Consider the following 22,579-nt stretch of genomic DNA (forward strand, 5'->3'; position numbering starts at 1 on the left):
TCTGCATCAGCACTTCCCAGGAAAAACCCCTTTCCCCTAACCTGAAGAAAGGAGAGGAGCATTATCCATGGCATTTGCCAGGTCCCTTTCAGCGAGCCCCTTTCACTGCTGCTAGTGACACCAGCACTCGCAGGGAGCAGGAATAAACGACGTTGAAAAGCAGGACCAAATCTTTATGCAGCTGCTCCAGGATCATCTGCTCAGGTAGAAAAAACTTGATGCTATAATTAGATTAGGTTAACAGATTATGCTTCATGCAGCAGGAGCATGTAAGAGAAGCAAAGTGTGGTCAGTGCAGGTCCCCATCAGGAAAGCAAAGTGTTTTGTTTAGGTGATTGCTGCTTTAACCCAACATAATGATCTGAGAAAATATCATCCGGTTCTACTTATCCTTGTGGGGGATCTTTACGTGATACTTCTAAATTGCTTTATGCAATGCTCCGACTTAGAATGTACTGCGGATATCTCTGGTGTTTTCTCTCAGTCACAAATCGCTAACGATACTGCAGTCATTATTACTAAATTCTTGCTTTTGAATTTGGGCCTGTGACTAGATGTCAACTGGTATTAAGACTTGACCGAAATATAGCATATGATGCGAAGGATGTGGCAGCACGACCTCAAGAAAAAGAACTTAAGCAACGAAAGTCCTCTTCCGCTCTTGAGCTCATTAGAGCTCGCGATATTTTAGTAAACTCCAAAACAAAGCAAACAAATTCAAAAAATTCTGAATTTTTATGTGGCAAACTTTGACAAATTTTCAACACGAAATGACATTCATGGAAGTCATGAAAAAAGAGAAAACTCATCACTCCAAAACGCTTTCAAAAATAGCATTTTTGGAGCATCGGCTTTTTTCACCATGAATTTCGCGAATACCATTTCATGATAATTTTTTGCAAGCTTACATAACATCTGCCAAAGTTTATCACAAAAACATTTCGAATTTTTCAAATATTTTGTTGTTTTTACTGCCCATGAGGGAGTATTTGAGCTCGGGAGCAGATACTCTATGTCCCTTAAGCAACTTATTATGATATCAGGAAAATCAAAGTTATTGCCATTGCATAATGTCCATGTTCTCCACAACATTGACTAACGTAATAAACAAAGCATTGCAGACATATAACGGTTTGAGCAAGTACTTTGACGATTTTCACCAAGATAAGAAGAAGTGTTTGATGACAAGACGAGGACAATGGGATAGGGGGCATGGGAAATGCATAAATCTTTGAGATAGTAACGTAAGTAGTTGGGCAAATGGAACCCATCATATTTATTGGACTTTTTATGCATAGAGGAATAAATATTTACAAAAGAAACACTGATATGATTACACAAAACTTCTCTAGCCTAAAGAAAAATACAAATGGTGCTTGGGTACATTTGTTGCCAATTTAAAAAAAAATCTACAGTCAATTTTTTCCATAAACACACACACAAATACACCCACGCGTGCATACAAACATGTATACATATCTGTCATAAAAAAGGACAAATATGTATTTTCAAATGAACCGCTTTTGTTTGTTTTCAGGCCAGAATTTTTTTGTACAACTTAAAAATTACTTTTTTTCAAAACAAAATTTCAGGGTTCTGTAGTTAGTACGTGCAGGTTTCCAAAGAATTTGTGTAGGACTTTTTTAAACTTGTAGAAAAAATTATTTTTTGTTTTTTCTCAAAAAAAAAAGAGCACCATACGTTCGTGCTCAAACATTGCCTTCCTGCTTGACAATGATTTGTTAGTTGGTTTTCTCTCGAAACGGAGTATGAACTCCCGGCCGGGGTTTTCAATTCTAGAAATAAAATAATTTCAGACACCACTGAAATATGCAAAATTTCAGAAATTACACATATTTCAGAAATTATTTTGGATTTTGGTATTTTCAATTTTACTTAATTTTAATGAATTCTAACACAATTTAAACGCATTTTGAAATTAATTTGAATCTGCATCCAAATTTCAAGGCTAAAAATATTTCAGACCCCACTGAAATCTGCGAAATTTCAGATATTTCTCTGAGATTTCTTTGAAATTTTTAACCTCTGCATCATAGGGATGCATACACTTACTAAGCAGAGTACAAAACAAAGGCAACCATAACTGAATCGTTATAAGATGGAGTACATATGAGAAACACTTAGGACTAAGATAACTTCTTCCGTGGTGACGTCTTCAACAAAGGACAAACGTTCTCGCAGCATCATCGTCATGGTCTGGCCGTAGACGGTCTGGACAAGAATTTTTCATCATGGTTGTCGAGGCCTGCCATTCCGTCGGAGCCACTACCTCGAAGCTATATGCCGAGGGGGAATCGCCGGTGTGCTCCTTACTCATCAGGGCCAGCTTCGTCTTTTTCTTCCTTGTCGGCGCCACGCTCGATCGGCGTCGGCGCTCGTGCCGGTGAGGAGCCCGCCGCGGTCGTCGTCCTCGCGCTTGAACCGGTCGGCGTGGTCTTAAGCTTGGCGGCCTGTGCCTGGGCGACGGTGACCCACGCCGCACGGAGGGAGGCGGCCTTTTCTTCGGCGGTGGTGGCATGACGAGACGAGCCGGCGGCGCTTGGACTCCGCCTAGCGCGGGCGTGCTCGCTCCGTCACTCGTGGAGTTGCCGCCGCCGTGGAATTTGATGGCCGCGCACAATCGGATGAAAATGAAATAACTGAGTTAGTTGTCATCTCATTGTCTCCAGGCTTCATTGCAAGCTTTCTTGCAGCGCCGTCGTGCTCCTGCACTCATGGTCATGGCGGTGGTGGTCACTGCTCAGGCTCGCGGCGCGCCGCGTCTTGGTGGCCGCGGCTACTGCTCGCAGCGCCGGCGGGGTCGCCTCCGAGCTGCGAGCTCACCTCGCAGGCCTGCTCGTCCACCTTCTTCTCGTTCTCGACGCTCGCGCTCGCAGCCGCCGCCGCGGCCGCGAGCTCAACCTCGGCAGCCCGGCTGGCGGCCGGCTTGGCGAGGAACGTGGGCCGCTCGTTGCCGGCCATGATGACCACGACGTGCTCCTGGAAATCCATCGCCGGCTTGGACGGGCCGGACGCCGAGTTTTTCTCCCCGTCGCCCCCCGCCGCCTGGCCGTCCCGGTCGCCGTCGAGGTACCCGGAGAGCTTCCAGTAGGAACACGCCAAGATGAGCAGCGCCAAGGCGATGAGCCCCAGCATGGCCGCCAGCCCGCCGAAGAGGTACGGCACAGGCGACTGCCACGGCGAGTGCGGCGCCGTCCCGTTGATCATCCCGTGCGCCGGCGCCACCGTCGGCGCCCCCGCGCGGTGGCTCATGGCGACGAACTCGGCTCCGGGCCTCATGGTGTGTGTTGGTGTTATGCGGGCACGGCGTAGCAGAGCAGAGGAGTTGCACCTGATCAGTTTGCTGCTCTGTTTTTTTGTCTTGAGGGTGGTGTGGAGGGGTGAGAGGGAAATGGGATGTATTTATAGGGGTGGAGGCCTGGGAGAAATAATACACTTGCATAACATTGGACTATTGTCTATTTGTGATGCCAGGGAATACCAAATGACCAACGGCAATGCTAGGCACAGGCGCGCCGGTCCAAATTTGAATCGGTCGCTCGCTAGCCGCCCGATACTAGTCATCCTGACCGATGGATCTATCAAAAAAGAAAAAACGGTTCGCCTAGGTTCTTACTCCTCACATCTCGTGCAGCTCACCCTCCTCCCGGCATCTTGCGTAGCTCCCCCCCCCCCCCCCCCCGCCCCCGCCCTCCCGGTCAAGCGATCCCTCTCCCGTCGCCACCTGGCCGTCCTCGCGGTTTCCCTATGACCAATGGGGAAATTCTTGTTTGAAGGTGTTTACTCTATTTTCAGATATATATATATCACACCTTTTTTTAGGCGAAACCACGGCAAAATCATGGAACTTTTATAGGTAAGAAGATTTGTACAATCAAGACTTTGGACAAGCCAAAAAAAAAAACGGGCATGGTGAGCTCATGCGTAAACCTTCTCCCAACTTTGTAAGCTACGAGTTTCATTCTTGAAGATCTTGTTTCTAGATACCACTTTCTTTTGTATAATTGAGAGGAGCATCTTTCATGCCAAATTGTCATGTCATAGACCATGTCAATTTCCAAACTATATGTTTTGGCACGAAGGAAGGTGCGGTCGGAGGAAGATGATTAAATAACGTATCTTCCTCTTAGTTTTTATACAGAAATCTACCAAGATTCCTGAATTATGGAGTTGCTATATTCGTACTAAGTTTGTTTTAAGGAGCTAATAAAATTAACTAATTGTGTTATGCATGTCGAATGTGAATACGAGTATATGTGGATTATTAAATTGTTTGCTATTTGCCTTTCGGCTAAGGTTTTTGTATGAACTACTTGGTGCGGAGAAATCTACAAGGTTTACATTGTTCAATCATAACACAGAAGTGATATAAAAATCTAATCTTCTTTTGTATGAATCCAGAAGTATTTCATGGATACAAGGAAATAAGTACGGATTAGAGCAAACGAGGGTAGTTCTAAAATGTACAATACGACTTTCTGGGGATCCATGATGATGCCAGGTGACGATGATGCATTCGTTCATATTTAACAACCATCGTCCATTAATAAGTAGGGTTGTCCTCTTAGTATTTACCTAAAAAATTATTAAATATCAGTCATATCTTCGAATCAACACCTTGTTATTTCTTATCCTAGTGTTAGTCCATATATAACTTAATTAAAGCCTGGAATCTCATAATTTTTTGTTGTGTGCTTATTGTTTAAGTACTTCAATTTTTGTCTAAGTAATGCTTTTGCTGGATTAACAATTATAAAAATTCAGACACTCGAGAATTAGCAAAAAAATGTTAATTAAATTACCTGGTATACAGTGTAGGTCCAAGTAACTAGGAAAGATAGAACATTATGTGGACCAATCATTCATGCAGTTGTCACTACAACTACTACATTACTTAGAAATGTAGAAGTTTCCTATGGTGCGGTTGTGAATAGTTTGGCCTTGATTCTACCGAACATGCTATTGAATAAATTCCATGCTCAAACAAAACTTAAGCTTAAACCTCCTTAATTTATGCGGAACACATTTGCTTGATTAGTGAATAGTTTGGCCTTGTGTCTTTTTTCTTGGTGGGTGGAGGTGTCTTATGATGTAATTGGTATTTTATTCAACTCTAAGAAGATTCCTTAATTATGGTCCCACCATATTTTTAGTAAGTTTGTTCTAAGGGGCTAAGAAAGTTAATTGATGGTGTCGTGTGAGTGGATACCCGTAGACGCGGATACACGGGAGGAGAGATCATCTAGAACTCTACTGAATTATTGTGTTGTAAACTTATTATAGGAAGACTCCAAGTCCAAACCAGAAACAAAATGCAAGTATATGATATGGTTTAGGCGGGACGTAAGCATCATCCTTCTTTCTTTGGAGAAAAGTGATGAAAAGACATAGATATGTTACTAGCAATAAAGGGGGGCACTGGGGATGCACCCCATGTTGATGGTAATATTATCCTATTAACCACAGCTGGGCTAAATAGTTCGATCATTATGCATGATAGCCTCACTACCAAACACATATGAAATGTCTGGGACATTTTCAGGATCTTCCTTTTTAGCTTTAGGCACAGTAAAATATACCGCATGCAGCAATCAGAGCAAGATAGGTGGATTTAAAAGTCTCGAGCATCGGCACAAAGTTTAGCTGAAAATCAACATGTGGCACAAGTTGTTAACTACTACAATTAATTCACAAGCCATGTCCTTATCCCTAAGCATCTTGTTAGCTAGCAAAATCCATCGCTTAGTGGAGCTTTACCAGCACCAAATTAATGTGGATTACATTTGCAAGCTTTAGTTGGCCTAGAGCTAGCTTAGGGGTGACAAACTATGAGTGGCTGGAGGACCTAACACATGGCCAATACTCCAATAGAATGATACTACACAGTATATTATATATCCAAGTAAGTAGATTAATTGCTTTGCTTAGTGTAGTGCCCCTTAAGCTTGTTTTTTTAAATCAAAACATATATTCCCTCCTAAAACAATTTATGTTAGGGAGTATCTATCCTTCTCATTATGGGACATTAACACACACATAGTGCATCAACTAATCAGAAAGGTACATTTCCTGCCTCATGAAAACAAGATATGGGCGCTCATAGAAAGTTGTACGAAAAATAATTTTGTTGCTCTTGAATGGTGTGAGCTTATCCACACCAAAATAATGATGGCCTCGACAGAGCAAACTAAGATAGTGGTGTGTATTTTTTTACAACATGCATGATTGCACGGGAGAAAAGGTGATGCAATATGTATTGAGCGTCCACACACAAACCCCAACGTAGGTTCTCTAGCCCGTCATGGTAGTTGATACAACAAAAAATGTGCCTCTTATATGGATGTCAGCTCAACATTACAATGTCTTGTGTGCAGTGAGCTCTTTCAGAACGGCTCCCGCTGCAACCATACACGTTGATTTGTTCGTGCCATGATCGGTGCAAATGGAAGACCAGTGTGTATATATTTTTTTGCGAGAACTAAAGGATATGTATGGATTGGCAATAAATTTTGATGTCAATCACGGCAATAATTCAGAAGAATTGTGTGTCGTCCTAATCCTAATGTCACATATCCCACTTATCGTTTGTGTCTATTACATTCAATGCAAGACATGACCTGAGCTAACCACCTAGAGAAAATTAATAAACGTCTATCCGGGTATAGAAGGCCAATTAGAATTGTCAAACTTCGACAAAGGTTTAGCTAACACTATTTGGTGATTATTTGAAAGTATGTAATTACTTTGACTATGATTACATAACTATGAGTAAATTGCGCAAGAACCCTCCTTGAAGAGATGGCGTAAATACAAACTACAAAATTAGGGAATTCAAAATATGTTTGGATTATTCTAATTGGTAGCATTCTTCGAAATTTACACATTCTTTGAAAAGCATAAATTGCAAGTTTAAACACATCATAAACTGGAATAGGCCTCGGACTAAATGGTTTTGGAAAGTTCAAGGCTTAACATTGTCGGTTTCATAGTCATGGGTTATAACGGTAGCTCAGGATTTAGGATGGAGTTACTTGCTCTATAATTTGAGGAGAGTCGTGGTGCTCCTGTCCGCGCTATTTGCACATAGCTCAACAAAATGACGATCGATTCCACTCTCGCAGGACTCAATTGGTACATACGTACGTAGGTGGTACGGGTTAATTTGGCTTTATCAGCTCGCGCAAGAGCTAGCATCCATCCATGGATGGAAGGAAGGAGCTCACGAGCTCTGCTTTAATTAGTTTGTGACTTTGTGTGCGCATGCTGGGCTCACTCACTCACTCACTCACTCACATGTTATGTTACGGGCCTCAATTGGGTGGTTGGGCACCCTACGTGTCGCGCTCGGTTCCGGTTGGCGTTGAGATCATTACCCGCCTTCACTTTCTTCCCGTTCAGAAATATCAACTTGAACCTTGACGAATGACATCTGAATCTGGATCCAACCACCAAAGGGTCAAGTCCATCTTAGCCCGGCAGTGAACTTATTTAGCCGATCACGTTCCGTATTGTCACTTTACAAGATATACTAGCTAGGGTTAGACAAAAAGTCCGCCGGTCAACCCAAGCAGGAAGTACCAAGCGTTAACTGCTGGAAATATAGTCTCAAAGCTGATTTGAGGTTGCCTGAACACAAGAATTAAAGCAAAACATTTTAGCAGCTTGAAACAGTGGATTGGCACGCACACCTATGATGAGTGTAAGGCAAAGGGCATTCTTATTACTGTGAGCTCATGTTCCCACAAACTGGCATTGGTTGAGAGAGCCATAGATGTAGTTATTTTACGGTAGTTTTTCTTTTATTTTTTAAATATTCTACTTTTTGTTGTTGCCCTATTAATGAAAAATTACCTTAGAACTGTTGTTCTACGGTTTGCGGTTCAAAAAAAACATGTGGACCCAGTGTTCTTGCGCAACTGGTGGAGCACCCATGCATTGAAAATCCATGCTAAAATCTCTCAAAATTTTAAATCAGTCGAATAGATAGATGCAACATACTTTTAACATGCCAGAAATACTCAATCATAATTTCATCTTACAACGGGTCTCAATTTACTCCAAACGTCTCACGCAAAACCCCAGTAAAAGATCGGGCTTCATAATACTAGTAGTTGCCGCACCTATTTATTTTTGACAGGTCTACGGGATGTTGGCCCACCTGAATGTTTTTCCATTCCGCCGCTTCGAAACAAGGAAATTTTACAAAGGAAGGGAATGGGAAGAAAACCGACATGTGGTCGACGGAGAAAAGCTCTTAGCGGTGCACACATTTAACAGCGTGAAGAACAACCGGCGAGAGTAAGGGGCGAGTATAGCGGGAGATTATAGCGAGGTGACAACTGACAAAGCTTTGCACATGTCGACCATTTGTTGTAGCCATGGCTGAGCATGTGCAGCCTCGGTCGATAACCCGGCGCGAAATCCCGACATCTGGGCTAGCCTCGGGCTCAACTTTTCCACATGAAAGCTCGAATGTCTGACCGGGCTTTGCCCACGCGGGCCAAGTCTAACCCTAGCTTTGCCACATAGAACTGTTTTTGAAGATGCGATAAGATTTACGCCTCAATGCGTTGGTAGAAAGAACAAATAGTAGATGTTGGTAGAAAGAACAAATAGTTATCTACTATTTCCCTAGGATAGGCCACACCCACATTCACGACACCATACCCCTAATTGTTAAAGCATCTACAACCGAAACTTACAAATCCGGTCCCTCAAACGTTGGCGGACATGCCCGGTCCTTTATTAGGCGTGTCCGTTTCGAACCCTTATTTTTTCGTTCACGCAGCCACACCGTTCATATTTTTTCGCATATGTTCGTTCACTTGCACGTGATTGATGAAGAAGAAAAAAAGGAAAAGAATGAATAAAGAAAGAGAAAAAGTAAACCGGGATGGGTCATGTTGTTCTATGTGACGGATTGACGGGACGTGTCCGGACGCATTCATAAGCCCTCATATCGTCCTCATATTTGAGACTGATTTAAGAGATGTCAGTCAGTCCAGACATTTGAGATCAGTATAAAGGATCCGACTAGAATGATTTTTTGACCAGACGAGTTACCTGACGTTTGAAACGGATTTAAGGGGTTCGGGTGTAGATGCTCTTAGGCATAGCCTGAAGAACCTCTCCTCTCTAACCCACAGAGGGGTCAGTCCTAATCGTGTCAGGAAGGTTAATTAGCGATGTTATGTTGCGAGTTTGTTGAATGTTATCGTGTTACGCTTCTTCGAGGTCTACCACACCATGAGCATGATCGTCGAGAGGTGCGGTATTTCATAGAGGTCTCGGGGTGCAGTGGATGGCCTGCTGTGACCAATGAAAGAGTCATCCCGGGGTTTGACGGTCGATCTGATCCATGAGGTCACCTCGTGCCAAATACCTTAGGGTTTAGGAGGAGAGTACGGATCCAAGCCACCCTGGCTTTCAAATATTCGATGTGGATGGACGAGGGTGGCAATCAATCCATAGGTGTGCATCTCATCAATCTCCTGGAGGCACAGTTCCAAATGGGAGATGGTGTCTGGCAAAGTTGATCACACACCTGTCCGGCCAATGGTGACGCTGCCGAAATATTAGAAAAAAATATAAGAAAAGAATATGCTGGTCTTTAATTAATGTATCACTGGCCATGAAAAGGTCACAGTGATGAGCTGCATATTGGAAGTTTGTGTCCCATCTTTGCCTACATGGATGTGTCAGATGGTCAAGAGTTCTCCAGAAGTACATACACCTGTTACACTACTATATATACGTAGCCATGTCCGTACTGTTGCATTGCTAGTCCCCAATCCCTTATCCGTTGTCAGTTTTGTGGATAACTTTCTTCTTTACGTACGTGCATGAATATAATTCTTGAGGAAATAAAACTCATTCGTACACACATCTGAAAGAAGATGGCAGTTAATATATGTAAAAAGTAAAGAAATTACGAGATTTCACCATTACGTCCATGGACCGTGATTGTAATCGGGCGGCCGATCGCGAGCGTTGATCGGTCGCGCCACACGTCTCTATTAGGCCCTTCACAGTCTCCTCTGCTTTTCCTTGTCTTTTCACGCACCGGTAGTGGTCCGCATATCTATCGTCCTCTTCTCCCTTCCGTCGTCGGCCATCGCTTACTTTGTGACCGCCATGAATCCCCGCGCAAGATTACTGTTGCGAGAGGCGAGCGTTGCCGCCGTCGTGTCGTGGGAACCCAAGGATTACCATGGAGGGAGGCAAGTTGCGGCCTCGGTATCGGGAGCCCGGCAGCGAGGTGCTAGCTGCAATGCATGTGGGGCCCGTCGGTCAGTGCCGTTGCGGATGCGGTGCGTCTACGCGCGCCGATGACAACAGGGCTGGTCTATCTCAGGACGTTAGCGAAAGGAAGAAGAGGCCGTTAGTTTGGTCACCTGCCTGAACGGAATAACGGCGGGTGAGATCATGAGATCACACGCACGCTCCACTAGCTAGCTAGGCAACACCAGTGAGTCCACCCAACCCCGTTAATCCACGTTCCATCGTGCTGCGAATATGCATGTAATGCCACACCCACAACCACAAGACGTGGCCGACGTGAGGTGGATTCCAATCCAAGGCCACCTCTCTCTCTCTCTCTCTCTCTCTCCCTCTCTCCCTCCCTCCCTCTCGACACGGCTGACCTCCGTCCCATCGGACGTCAGTCTAGCTAACAAATATCCCTGCTGGTGTTAGAAAATATCTTATTGGCTTGGATCGGTTCTCTTTCCCTTTTCTTTAGGCATGTAAAAGCCTTTCGGCATACAAAATTGAAAACCTGCCGTGGAAAGCAATTCCCACGAGTTCGGCTAAAAAGGAAAACGTGAAATTGATGAATTTGACCCGTGAACCAAAGTATTTCACAAACTGGATGGCGTTTAAAAAAAAAACATCCAACTGGCCCTCTTGTGTGGTGGCCGACATTTAGACGTCACACTGCATTGTGTGACGGCTTTGTCTTAGCCGCCACACAGTGCAGCGTGACGCCTATAGCTTACGCGCCACACTAGGTCTCAGGCCGCCACATCCGCTTGATGCTACATTTTAAGATAATACATACGCCATTTATCGGGGAAAAAAGGCAAAGGCGCTACAAAAAGGGGTCAGATGGATTTTTTTTTCAAAGGCGGTTCAGTTTGTGAAATACTTTCGTTCTTGGGTCAATTTTTTTTTTCCATTTTGCCGGTGAAGTAACCTAAGAGCAGCAGCAGCAGCAGCATATCTGGACCAAGGCGGAGGAAGCTGCAGGAGTAGCAATCAATCTTGTACGGAGAGATTGCTTCGTTTGCCTAGGACCAATCAAAAAGTTGCTCCTGGAAGGTCGTCCGTGGGAGAAACCATGCAATCACCAAGATACATACACACACACACACACACAAAACATATACAATGCTGTGTGATTTTTGTGATGTAAATGGTTTACTTGATGGCCACACAAGCGAGCAGGACCAACACCTCATGTTAACCGTCCTCATCGAAAACGACAACTATTACCTCAGTGGTGCACACCATGCCCACAGAATCCACTCTGCGACGAGAAAAGGTTAGTAGATTAGAAGAGCGAGATTCCATGGAGTGGTCAGTGGTGGACAGCCAGCGCCAGGAGAAGGCATATCACTGTCGAGAGAAACTCGAGCACACACACAGATGGAGAGAGAGTGAGTGAGAGGGCTCCAGGTCAGGATCGATGCAGCAGTAAACCCAACACGTCTCGCCCAGTTGTGTTGCTGCGGCCAAGAATCATGCTACTGCTCCCATCACAACATCTCCGTCCAACACCATTCTCCATCGGCGTATGTACTGAATCCACGCCCCGTCGCCGTCCCAGCGTGTCTCCGGAACAAACACCCGGCGAGTGCATCTCGCCGCAGCGTCCACAGTCATCCTGGATGAGGATGACAACAATCTCCACAAGCGCACACGGCCACCAAATTAATCCGCCGTCGACGACGACGCGTCATGTCACTTGTTCTAATTAAGAGCACGGCCACGCATCCGCCCCCGACGACGACGTGTCAGCGTCGCACCGGAGGGCGTCGTCGACGGTCGACTGGCCAAACTTAATCCACGGCGCCATGCCAATCGTGCATGTCCCGGCGCGCGGCTGAACTTCATCACTCTACCGGGGGCCGCAGATTCGGTGCTGCTGGGTTCGCCGGGATGCAGGAACGAGAACCTCCCCACGGTAACAGTGCCCAGGTGTTCCCAGACTGCAGCAGATGCAAAGCCAAAGGGGGCGGGGACATGGTTCCGGTGACTTCCCGGCGACTTCTCCCTCATCATGATGAACGAGGGCGAGCATCTGATGCTTCACAGGATACCACCCACCCACCCAGCAACCTGAAGAAATATCCATTCAGGTCTTCAGCTTCTTGTTACCAACATTATCCACAACATGCTGCTTTAATTTGCTCGTCAGGCAGAGAGCACAAGAGGGCCACATCCACGACCCATCCATCCACAGGCGCACTAACATGCCATCATCACCCTCAACTTGTGCGTGCCTGTGCCCCCCTTTTGGCACCTGGAGATGGTGGCGCCATAATGCAACTGAAAATCGCCGTCGTCGAACGGCCGGTAGGAACGAACGGCCGTGCTGAATGCTGATCTGTACCAGCTCCCTCTTTCCCGCGATGGGTCGCCGTCGAGATGACGAACCGGGCATCGAGCCACAACGCGCGACAGCGACCGCGCCGTCGCCCACAAGCCTGTCCGGTGGCAGTACGGTGCAATGCATCAGCCCCTCAAACCCACGGCAGCCCTTGTGCTCAACTGCTCCTCATCAGCCCCAGCACTTCCCAGGAAAAACCCCTTTCCCCTAACCTGAAGAAAAGAGAGGAGCATTATCCACCCATGGCATTTGGCAGGTCCCTCTCGGCAAGCGCCGCTTTCGCTGCTGCTGCCAGTGACACCAGCACTCGCAGGGAGCAGGAGCACGCAGCGCCGAAAAGCAGCGCCAAATCTTCATGCAGCAGCTCCAGGATCACCTGCCAGAAGAGAGAGAAAAATGATGCTGCAGTTAGACTAAGTTGACAGATGATGCTTCATGTAAGAGCAGTAGTAGTAGTAGAGCAAGATATGATGCAAATCTGCTGTCAACAACAGGAAGGGGGAATAATAAGCAACACTGGGCTTAGTGCAGGTCAGCATCAGGAAAGCAAAGAGTTTTATTAGGTGAATTGCTGCTTTGATCCAGCACGATGATGATGATCCGGGGAAAGATCGTCCCGCGTTTCTTATCATTGTGGGGGGGGTGATCTTTGCCTAATACTACTACTTCTAAACTGCTTTATGGAGTGCTCCAGCTTCGAATTTACTGCAGGGTCCGAGATACAGGAATCTCTGGATGTTCTTTCTTAGTGACAAATCTCTGAAGATACTGCAGTAATTATTACTAAATCCTTGCTTTCGCAGTTGGGCCCATGGCTAGATGTCAACCGGCACGAAACCTTTGCATATATATGGCATGATCCGAAGAATGTGGCGACACGATCTCTAGCATAGGAACTTAACAAACTTATAATGATATCAACCAAATCAAAGTCATTGATTGCATAAAAAGGTTATGGCCATGTTATCCTCGGCATTCACTTTCTAAGATAAGAAACAGAGAATTGCAGACATACAACGGTTTGTGCAAGTACTTTGACTAATTTTCACCAAGATAAGAATAAGCATTTGACGAAAAGAGGAGACGAGGACAGGGCAAACGTTTTGTTTGGTGGGGGGGGGGGGGGGGGGGGGGATGCATAAATCTTTGAGCCGATATTAATCCGCGTTAAAAGGATGACAGCTTTAATCCACAAATATCACGGAAATCCATACAGGAGTGACACAATATCAGTTCATATCTCATCACAAAACTGAAGCTAATGGCAGTAATAGACAGTTAATTGCTAAAGGATAGGATATATACAGGAGTGACAGAATATCAGTTCATGTCTCATACAATCAATGAGGACTCTAAAGTTTGAGTAAGCTATGTGATCTTACTGACCGGGCTAGGTTGGCCCCGCTCCCTAAAAAAGAGCTCTCTGTCCGTCTCCCAATAGTAAGGTAAGTAGTTGGGAAGACAGGACACGCTAACACTATATCTATTGCATTTCTGATGCGTCGAGGGAATAACATTTACAAGAAAACAGTGATATGATTTCACAAAACTTTCCTAAGCTAAAAATTACCTTCCTACACTTTACATCAATTGGTTAGTTACTGAGACAACAAATAGCGCTGCAGACACTCTTTTGTTTTCTGGAAGTTCATTGGCTTAGATATGTAGGAATCCATGCCTGCAGCGAGGCACTCATCAGCACTCTCCGCGAATGAATTTGCTGTCATCTGCAATTTATCACGATATTAGGGGTTATTATACAGTACTCGAAAATAATCGACTTAACGTAATTGTCCATACTCCCTAATATCTATGTCATGTGGAGATTAACTGAGCCACACAGAAATCCCATGCATTGATATTTAAAGCCAAATGGAAGAGTATGTGAAGCCCCATGGCCAGAAAGACACTGAAAAGGCTTGAAAAATCATCCACTGTTAATAATCATTAAAGTGGAAATGTTGTTCTCACAATGTGTCAGGTATGTTCTTTCAAAGTCTAGGCAAGTCTATGATATTGCTAAAAAAAGATTCAAAGGAGCTCCTTCGGTAGCGCTGAGGTGCTAGTATTTCCCACGTTAATTGGAGAGGAAAAATAAAAGGACGTACAATGGTATATGCTAATCACTCATACATTCGAGCTGTTACTGTATAAGTAACACGTTTCTAATTATAGCACTGTAGTTGTACAGAAAATACAACTTATTCTTAAAAATTAGATACAGGTAATGTGATGGCGTGTAGTTCGGACACTTTTCTTACAAAGCAAGGCAGAGATAACATGAACATTTAAAATACTAGATGCAGGGGCATATTTTACTTTTTACTCTAAATGTGAGCACTGGATGGAAGCATTGCAATTTTTATTTTGCATATATGAATATTATTTTTTTCCACTACGCACTTAACTGCATGTCATTCTGTGTATGAATGTATGATAAAAAAAATAGCAGACAATCATAAAGTAACATCGGAACAAAGGTGAGACACAGATACTAACATGAATTTGGAATTGTTTAAGTAAGCTTACCGCAATTATAGGTACCCTCTTCCCTTTCTTGTCTTGCACACAATCTGATGAAATAGCTGAGTTAGCTATCATCTCATTGTGTTCAGGCTTTACAGAAGCGTCCCAACAGCCAGTATTTTCAAAGTGACGGATCAATTTAGTGGCTTGTAGACCATCCATTACTGGCATGTGAACATCCTGTGAAGAAAGTGTCATTACCATTGTCAACAGAAGAGCAGAAGAAAGGCTACCATATCGTATAAGTTTCACTTGGTTTCATAAGGATGTCCTGACGCCAGTAATGATATCAGAAGATGAGGCACCATCTTTATAACTTAATTATATTTATCAAATAGTATAAAGGTAATCTGCTACGCTATCAAACAATGCCAATTATACCGGTCCATGGTGAGTAGTGATATAGAAGCAAGGAAGGCAACTAATCACTATAGACAACAAGAGATAATCCATGACGCTTGGAACACACTAGAACAACAAGCAATGAGCCAAGTCAATCGATTATTGGAAAGTAACCCTTGCCTATTTTTAGGTTCAGAATAATGTATATCCATCACCTAACAGACCTAACAGATTAGGCCTTTTCTCCAAAACAAAAATTGTGCTTCAAGTGTTGTGTTCATGAAAAGGTGCACCTGTTGGCTGGATTTTTTTTTTCTGTAAACTTGGCATCCTTAAGTGTCACTTTTGTATCTTAAAATATTTTCAGGTGAGGCAATTGAGAATGAAGTGATGGCTACATATGAACAAATTGATGAGGTAAACATGAGAAACCAAACTAATTCTAGCATGTAGCATAGACAATGAAGAATTTTGTTTGTCGTACCATCAGGATAATATCATATTGATGGTGCTGTACTGCACGGATTGCTTCCAGTCCGTTATTTACTATGTCTATTCCATGGCCCAGCGGCTCCAGCATTGATTTTGCCACCATTATATTGACTCTGTTATCTTCGACAAGGAGGATCTTTGCCTTGCTGCTACTTGGAGAACACTTGGATTTCTTGTTAAGTGAGTTTTCTTCAAGACCTTTGCATGCTTTCCTTCCCTCCTGAATGCCAGCCCCTGAAACTGATGCCGTGTCGGCTCGGGAACTGGAAACCCGTTCAGCTTGACTATTCAGTTCAAAGACCATTGAACAATCATTTTTTTCTTCCTCTATGCTGCTAACATTTGGACCATTTGATTGACTAGCAGCAGGGGCACACTTCCCAGAATTATCTTTCATCGATATGAAACCATTGGAGAACGGTTTATGGTTCTCTATTACATTAGTAGAATCATCATAGCACATAAGATTGCTGCCAAAGAACTTGGTGTTGTTCATTATAGGAACTCCAGAAGACAGGAGAGAAGGGCGCACTTTCGGCTTGAAAACGAAAGATCCTTCTATATCATTGATAGTGAAATTATTACGAGCACTGGCCTCATCATCAGGATCGTCACTGTTCTCCTCTTTTGCAGGAATTTTGCAAGGTATCATGAACGTGAATGTTGATCCTTCATCCTCATAGCTAACCACAGTTAGAGTACCACCCATCAACTCCACCTGAATCATTGTGAAAAATCAATAGAATAGTTACACGATTTACTCATTATCTAAGAAAAATTACACGACTTATTAAGTTACAGAGAACCTGCTTTAGCTAAAACTAACATTAAAGTATTTCTTCTTGTGTTTCCAGGTATTAGTGGTTAATTCATGCATAACTACTGGTATCTTAATTTTATCTAATAGATGAATCAATAACCAGAACTGAAAAAATATCATACCAACTGCTTGCAGATCGCAAGGCCAAGCCCTGTTCCACCATATTTTCTTGCATGATCCGTACTGGCTTGCATATACCTCTTGAATAGACACGGCAGTGCCTTCTCTACAGGTGAACATAGATTGAAAGAATCATGAGAAAAGGAGACAAAAAAAATCCCAGAGATTATATGTTTCCCCTTGAAACAGGATATGGGGATAAAAGGAGATATATGGGGAAAAACCTGGTATTCCAATCCCAGTATCATGTACATCACACTGAAGCCAAACAACTTCTCCCTCTTGGTACTCCCTAAAATTTTCATTTGATACAACACCATTCTGGCAAACATCTTCACGATTGGAGCAACGCAAAGCATCTTTATCATAGTTTCTTGGAGAGGCAGCAGAATTTTCTGTGGCAGTAGTAACTGGGCTTGCAGGATGAGCTCTCTTATGAAGTTGCCCGTTTTCTAGTTCACATCCCGCTTGCTGCTTATCTACAAGGTGGAGTTTTATCCCAACCTTCCCATCATGTGTAAATTTCACTGCATTGCTGGAATGGTTCCAAATAAGATATATATCAGAATTCAGACATATATTTTGCATTACATCCAAGCACATGTCTGTTTTATTTAACTTTTATCCAATCTCTTTAAAGGCTGGTATGCTTTAGGAATATAGGAAATGGAAGCTTACCTGATTAAATTGGTCAGAATTTGCCTAATCCTTAGCACATCACCAATGACCTACAACAACATTGAAAAAATATGACTGAGACAAATGAAATCATTTTAAGTAAGCGAAATCCCCAAACTGACAAAGATCCTTCCGGCTCTGCAACTACTTAAACTTATAAATAGATACTTCATTTTCTTCCATAAGGTGACTGAAGTCAATTTGCAGATACATGAATGCGTAAAGTTAACGCTATAGACAAGAAAACATGGAAGAAAAGGTAGTTATTACTCAATACCTCCAATGGAACATCATCTCCTATAAACCCTTCAAGGGTCAATTCCTTCTTCAGAGATGCTGCGGCAGTTTGGAGTACGTGTTTAACTACTTCCCTTGGTCTAAATGTCGTAGCCTCTAGTTTCATAGCTCCTGAATTAACGAAGGCAGAAACAACCTACCTCAGATTTCAAGTGTCTTAGACACAAAGAGAAATATGGTCACAACTATAACACCAAATGAAATGCATCAACGGTTTTGGATAATTGTTTGGAGCAAATCTCAAAAACTATCTTCACTCCAGAAATGTCATTCTGAACTTGTTTACTACAAGTAGCACAGTGGGAATTGAAATGCGCTTTAATGTATACATTATATTCTTATAGTGGGTGTTACTGTGTTGCATGCAACAACTCCTAGGAACCACTTGGAAAGAAGGAGATAAATGGCTCATTTTCCTTAAATAACATATCATTTTAAATACCTGACTCCACTTTGGAAAGATCGAGGATGTCATTAATCAATTGCAATACAAGATCTCCAGAAGATAACATAACTTCTAGCAACTGATATTGCTCTTTATCCAGTTTAGTAGTTGCAAGAATTTCAGCCATGCTAAGAACCCCTGAAAGGGGAGATCTGATCTCATGTGACATGGTGGCTAGCATTTGTTTTGCTCTCATAGTTTCCTCTGCAACGTTAGGTAAGCGGAAGCGTTCAGTGTACAATTCTGACCTACAACTCAATACTTGTATTAGAGTAAAATAGACTGTGCTGCAAGATGCAAACCAGTAATGTGCAGAGATCTGCTAAGTTCTGTTTCCTTGGCTTTTTGGATAGCTTCTCTCACCCTTATATCTGCCATTTTCTCCCTTGTTTTGACCTAAAGTGCAAATAATCAGAAGGGTGGAACAAAATACAGAACAACATGCGGTGTACTAAATGCAATTTAATTAAGGTCCCATTTAATGTGAAAAGTACTCTTAAAGAATAGTTTATGCAATCCTCACAAGAAGGTTCCAATGCACAATATCGGTTTCGTGTGCGATTTCAAAACTGAAATCATGAGTCTAGCCATGAAATATAAGATGCTGACCACTGGTAAGAAATGATAATTATCTAAAATGCTACAAGAAGCCACTGGTTCCTACAGAGTTAGAAATAGGCGCAGTGCCACTAGCTGAAGGAGAAATTTTAGTATGCAGTTCTCGGCTTCTAGCTACAATTGCATGCATCCTTCGCAGACCAACAAGGATGGTGACTTTTACTGTGCACACAAGAGCCAGGGGAAACGAATAATATTTTTTATTCTCAAGATTCAGAATGAAATGGAGTTGATGAGGCCTATATGAAGAAGTAAATTCAACAAATCACCTGGTCTGTTATGTCCATTGCAACATAATTCACACCAATTGTTTCCCCAGATTTGCTGAATACTGGTTCAATGTATGTCACAAAAGTCTTCGCTCCAAACAATGGAGTGTTAAATACAAACTCTCTCTTAGTTGGTATACCCTTGGCCATAACCTCCCTCTTGACATTATTCATCTCATCTATGCCCTCGCCTGACAATATCTCATGGTCGGTTTTACCAATAACATCCTGAAAAATAAATTGTAATTAAACAAAGTCAAAATTTATAGGGTAAGAGCAGTGAACAGTATGTGAAGCAGAAAAGTCGGCGAAGGCACGGTGAAGGTATAAGCAAGAATTAAATTACCTCATCAGCAAGTGTTGGGAAGTGATTAAATATGAAACGGTACCGCAAGTCAGCGTCCTGTAAATACGAAAGAGAATATGTATCATTACCAATACCCTTTCATCGAAGTTCATGTTCAGTGCTCCATCATGTGCCTTCTTTGAACAACTTCTTGTGTACCTATCAAATTGTAACTAGTGTAAATTTAGATAAACCATACCTGGTGAGCAATCACAATAGGAGCACTTTGGAGAACCAAATGCAAGAAGTAATCAGCCCGTTTTAACATTCCAGAGAATTCCTCCACCGGTGTATGTGACTGAAGATTCTTTATATCTGCCTCCAACTTTTCCTCCAATGCGCGCTCCCTTTCCAGGCTGGCCTCAAGCGCTATTTCTAATTGCATCGCTCGCTCTTTCCAATAGGAAATAGTGTTGTATTCTGCATCTATTTTAAGCTCTTGATTACGAGAATGGTCATCAGTCTTTTTGCTCGGACGCCTCCATTCATTCTTGTAAACTTCATCCAGTATTGGCACTTGCCTCTTCGCAGCATAATAATTTTCATCCTGAAACCGCTGCTCCTCCAAGATTTGCTGCTTCTTTTCTTCAATCTCTTTTCTCTGTTGGGAGAGAAGACTAACCTCTTCGCTCAGAAGCCGAGCATTATTAGCCCGCGTATATTGCCAGTGCTTAAAAAAGTATTGCATTTGAGAAGTGCCTTTCTCAGAGCTTGCAATTTCCATAAGCCGGTGGTGATCCACACGAGCAGGCTGCTCGCGAACTTCAACATCGTTGAGTGCATCATGGTCCTTTCCAAGTTCCTCCATTTTGAACTGCTTCTGGTGTGCATCACCTACGTTAGGCCACATTGGTGGTGCGACCTCATCATCGGAATCGCACCGGTATTCGTCGCCCATCTTTCTTTTATATCAAGCACTTCTGCTACCTGGTGAAATCTAACTCAAACTTGAGTCATTCTGCACCCAGCAGGTGCTTTTGCTTACACACACTAATTTCTACTTCAAATTTCAACGTTCCCAGTGCTCTGAGAACAGCAAGCTGTGACGCCTGATCCCAACCTGCAAACAGAGAGAGAGGGGATCAGCAGCTACTTCTTTTCTGCATAAAACATCCAGCTGGCAAGCTGATGCCAAATGAAAGAAGATAATCTCATCAGGACAGGTGCTTAAATTAAAAAAAAAAATCTATGCAGCAATAGCTGATCAATTGAATTGCAGAATACTATGAGTGCGCTGGAGAAACCAAAAAAATTACGTGAGAGCAAAATATGATCAACAGGTACTGCATATTCAAGTCCAATTCTGTAGCGAAAATGCCAAAAGGAATTCCGCTTTCAGGGCAACCAGGTAAACTGTCATGACTGTGGCAACAAAAGCAGACATGCAGCTCCCCTACCCTTTTTACGAAACTCCACACAATCCTTAAAGATGTCACCTTCCCTTTCTTCGAGGTAAGCTGGATAGCATTTTCGGATCATGGGACGGCGGTGAAAAAGGTACAGGACTGAATCTAAGATTCTACAAAAACCACAGGACCAAACACAATGCCGATGAAAATATGACAGACACAAATCTGAACTACAGCGTCCGATTGAACTGACCTCTTCAAGGGATCAAGAGGCCGAGTCACCACAAACCGAATGGAGCATATCGGAACCTCATAAAGTCAAACAGTCAGCACTAGAGAGAGGCGCAAGTAAAAAACAGCCACCAAAGCAACAGCATGCGTCAGGAACCTGATCCCAGTAGGATCAGACCTTGCTCTGCTCCGCCGGTCCATGCCCGCAACCCGTTCGGCAGAATGCCGACGAAAGCCCAGAGCGCCGCGGCACCCCTGGATCAAATCCCCGGCCTCGATTACCACCCGATCAAACGGAAAAACATGCCAAGTGGGATGCCACCACCCGGGGCCAAGCGGCTCTGCGAAATCGCGACACGCCCGCCAGGCGTTCGACGGAATGCCAGAGCGGGCGCCCGCGATCGGCGGCCCTCACGCCACGGCGAAAGATCGATGGAGCAAGAGCTACCAACCTGAAACGACGGGACGCGAGCTCCGCAGACGAAGCCTCCTCCCTCCTTCTCCCCTGCTGAACGCGCACGGACACGGGGACGGGACGGGGGCGGGGAGCAGAGAGGACGCGCGAGGTTGAGTTGGAAGCGGGGGGGTCAATGCGGCAAGGCGACGCGGAGCAGGGGGGGTGTGGGCGGTGGAGTTTGCGGAGGATCTAATGGCAGCGAGCGGAGCGAGGGCGGGGAGGGGGCGCGGCCATGTGCCGGGAAATAGTATAAAATTGGGCGGGAGGGCGGAATCGCGGCCACGGGGCCATGTGAGGTGAGGAGGAGGGAGAAAAGAAAGGGATGGATCGCGCAACTGGCGACGACGCCCGGCGCGGGGGCGGACGGGTTCTCTTTTTCCCCGTCCCCGGCCGATCCGGTCGCCGCCCGCTCCCGGCCCGGCGGTGGCGGAAGCGACGGCGACGGCGACGAGGCTGGGGGGTTAAAAAATGGCGGAGGGGTGGGGTGGGGTGGGGGAGGGAGGGAGGAGTGGAGTTTTTTAAACAGGGGAAGAGGGAGGTGAGACTGTGGGGTGGGACCCGCCTGTCAGTCGCGGGCATTCCCGGTTCCGGTTCCTAGGAACGAACTCAGCAGTAGTTCGTGTGGGGCCGGCTTGCCTGGTTGCTTGACCATTTTTTATCTTCTCTGCTCCTTGCAGTTTGTTGACTTGGTGCTACAGTGCATGTTGTGAACTTGGGTGTCCGTTTTGACTTGCTCATGTGTGGTTACCTTACAGTAAGTCCAACGCGTCGACCCAAATTATACGGGTCCGTTTGGATTGGAACGAACAGAAAGATCTATCCGCGTTCTGGTTACCTTAGAGCAAGTCCAACTCATCGATCCAAACTGTGTGTGTCTGTTTGGGTTGAAACGGATAGGAAAATCGGTCCAACGCGATGATCCAAATGAGTGCCCGCTTTTTGTTCACACGCGATCCAT

General features: G+C 44.3%; 2 protein-coding genes across 2 annotated transcripts; both read right to left on the reverse strand.

Moving 5' to 3' along the window:
• Positions 1-2,582: 2,582 nt before the first annotated feature.
• Positions 2,583-3,385, reverse strand: LOC123410920 (protein GLUTAMINE DUMPER 5-like). Its single transcript, XM_045103846.1, has one exon. The coding sequence runs from the start codon at positions 3,298-3,300 to the stop codon at positions 2,755-2,757; it is 546 nt and encodes a 181-aa protein (XP_044959781.1). The 5' UTR covers positions 3,301-3,385; the 3' UTR covers positions 2,583-2,754.
• A 7,975-nt stretch (positions 3,386-11,360) lies between these two features.
• LOC123410921 (probable histidine kinase 1) lies at positions 11,361-22,062 on the reverse strand. The gene is given in 22 exon segments (XM_045103847.1): positions 11,361-12,175; positions 12,178-12,210; positions 12,213-12,313; positions 12,315-12,368; positions 12,550-12,749; positions 12,752-12,801; positions 12,804-12,843; positions 12,909-13,007; positions 14,202-14,205; positions 14,261-14,358; positions 15,161-15,337; positions 15,984-16,709; positions 16,934-17,037; positions 17,156-17,466; positions 17,610-17,659; positions 17,887-18,017; positions 18,349-18,555; positions 18,654-18,747; positions 19,239-19,466; positions 19,585-19,641; positions 19,784-20,644; positions 21,617-22,062. Coding segments are annotated over 21 exon segments (3,504 nt in total). The 5' UTR covers positions 20,483-20,644; positions 21,617-22,062; the 3' UTR covers positions 11,361-12,134.
• Between the last annotated feature and the right edge of the window lie 517 nt (positions 22,063-22,579).

Source organism: Hordeum vulgare, chromosome 7H, assembly GCF_904849725.1.
Source record: "Hordeum vulgare subsp. vulgare chromosome 7H, MorexV3_pseudomolecules_assembly, whole genome shotgun sequence".
NCBI classification, from domain to species: Eukaryota; Viridiplantae; Streptophyta; class Magnoliopsida; order Poales; family Poaceae; genus Hordeum; species Hordeum vulgare.

What these genes read in the sequence shown, in the direction of transcription:
- LOC123410920 (XM_045103846.1), bottom strand. Translation starts at nt 3,300, where the DNA reads ATGAGGCCCGGAGCCGAGTTCGTCGCCATGAGCCACCGCGCGGGGGCG.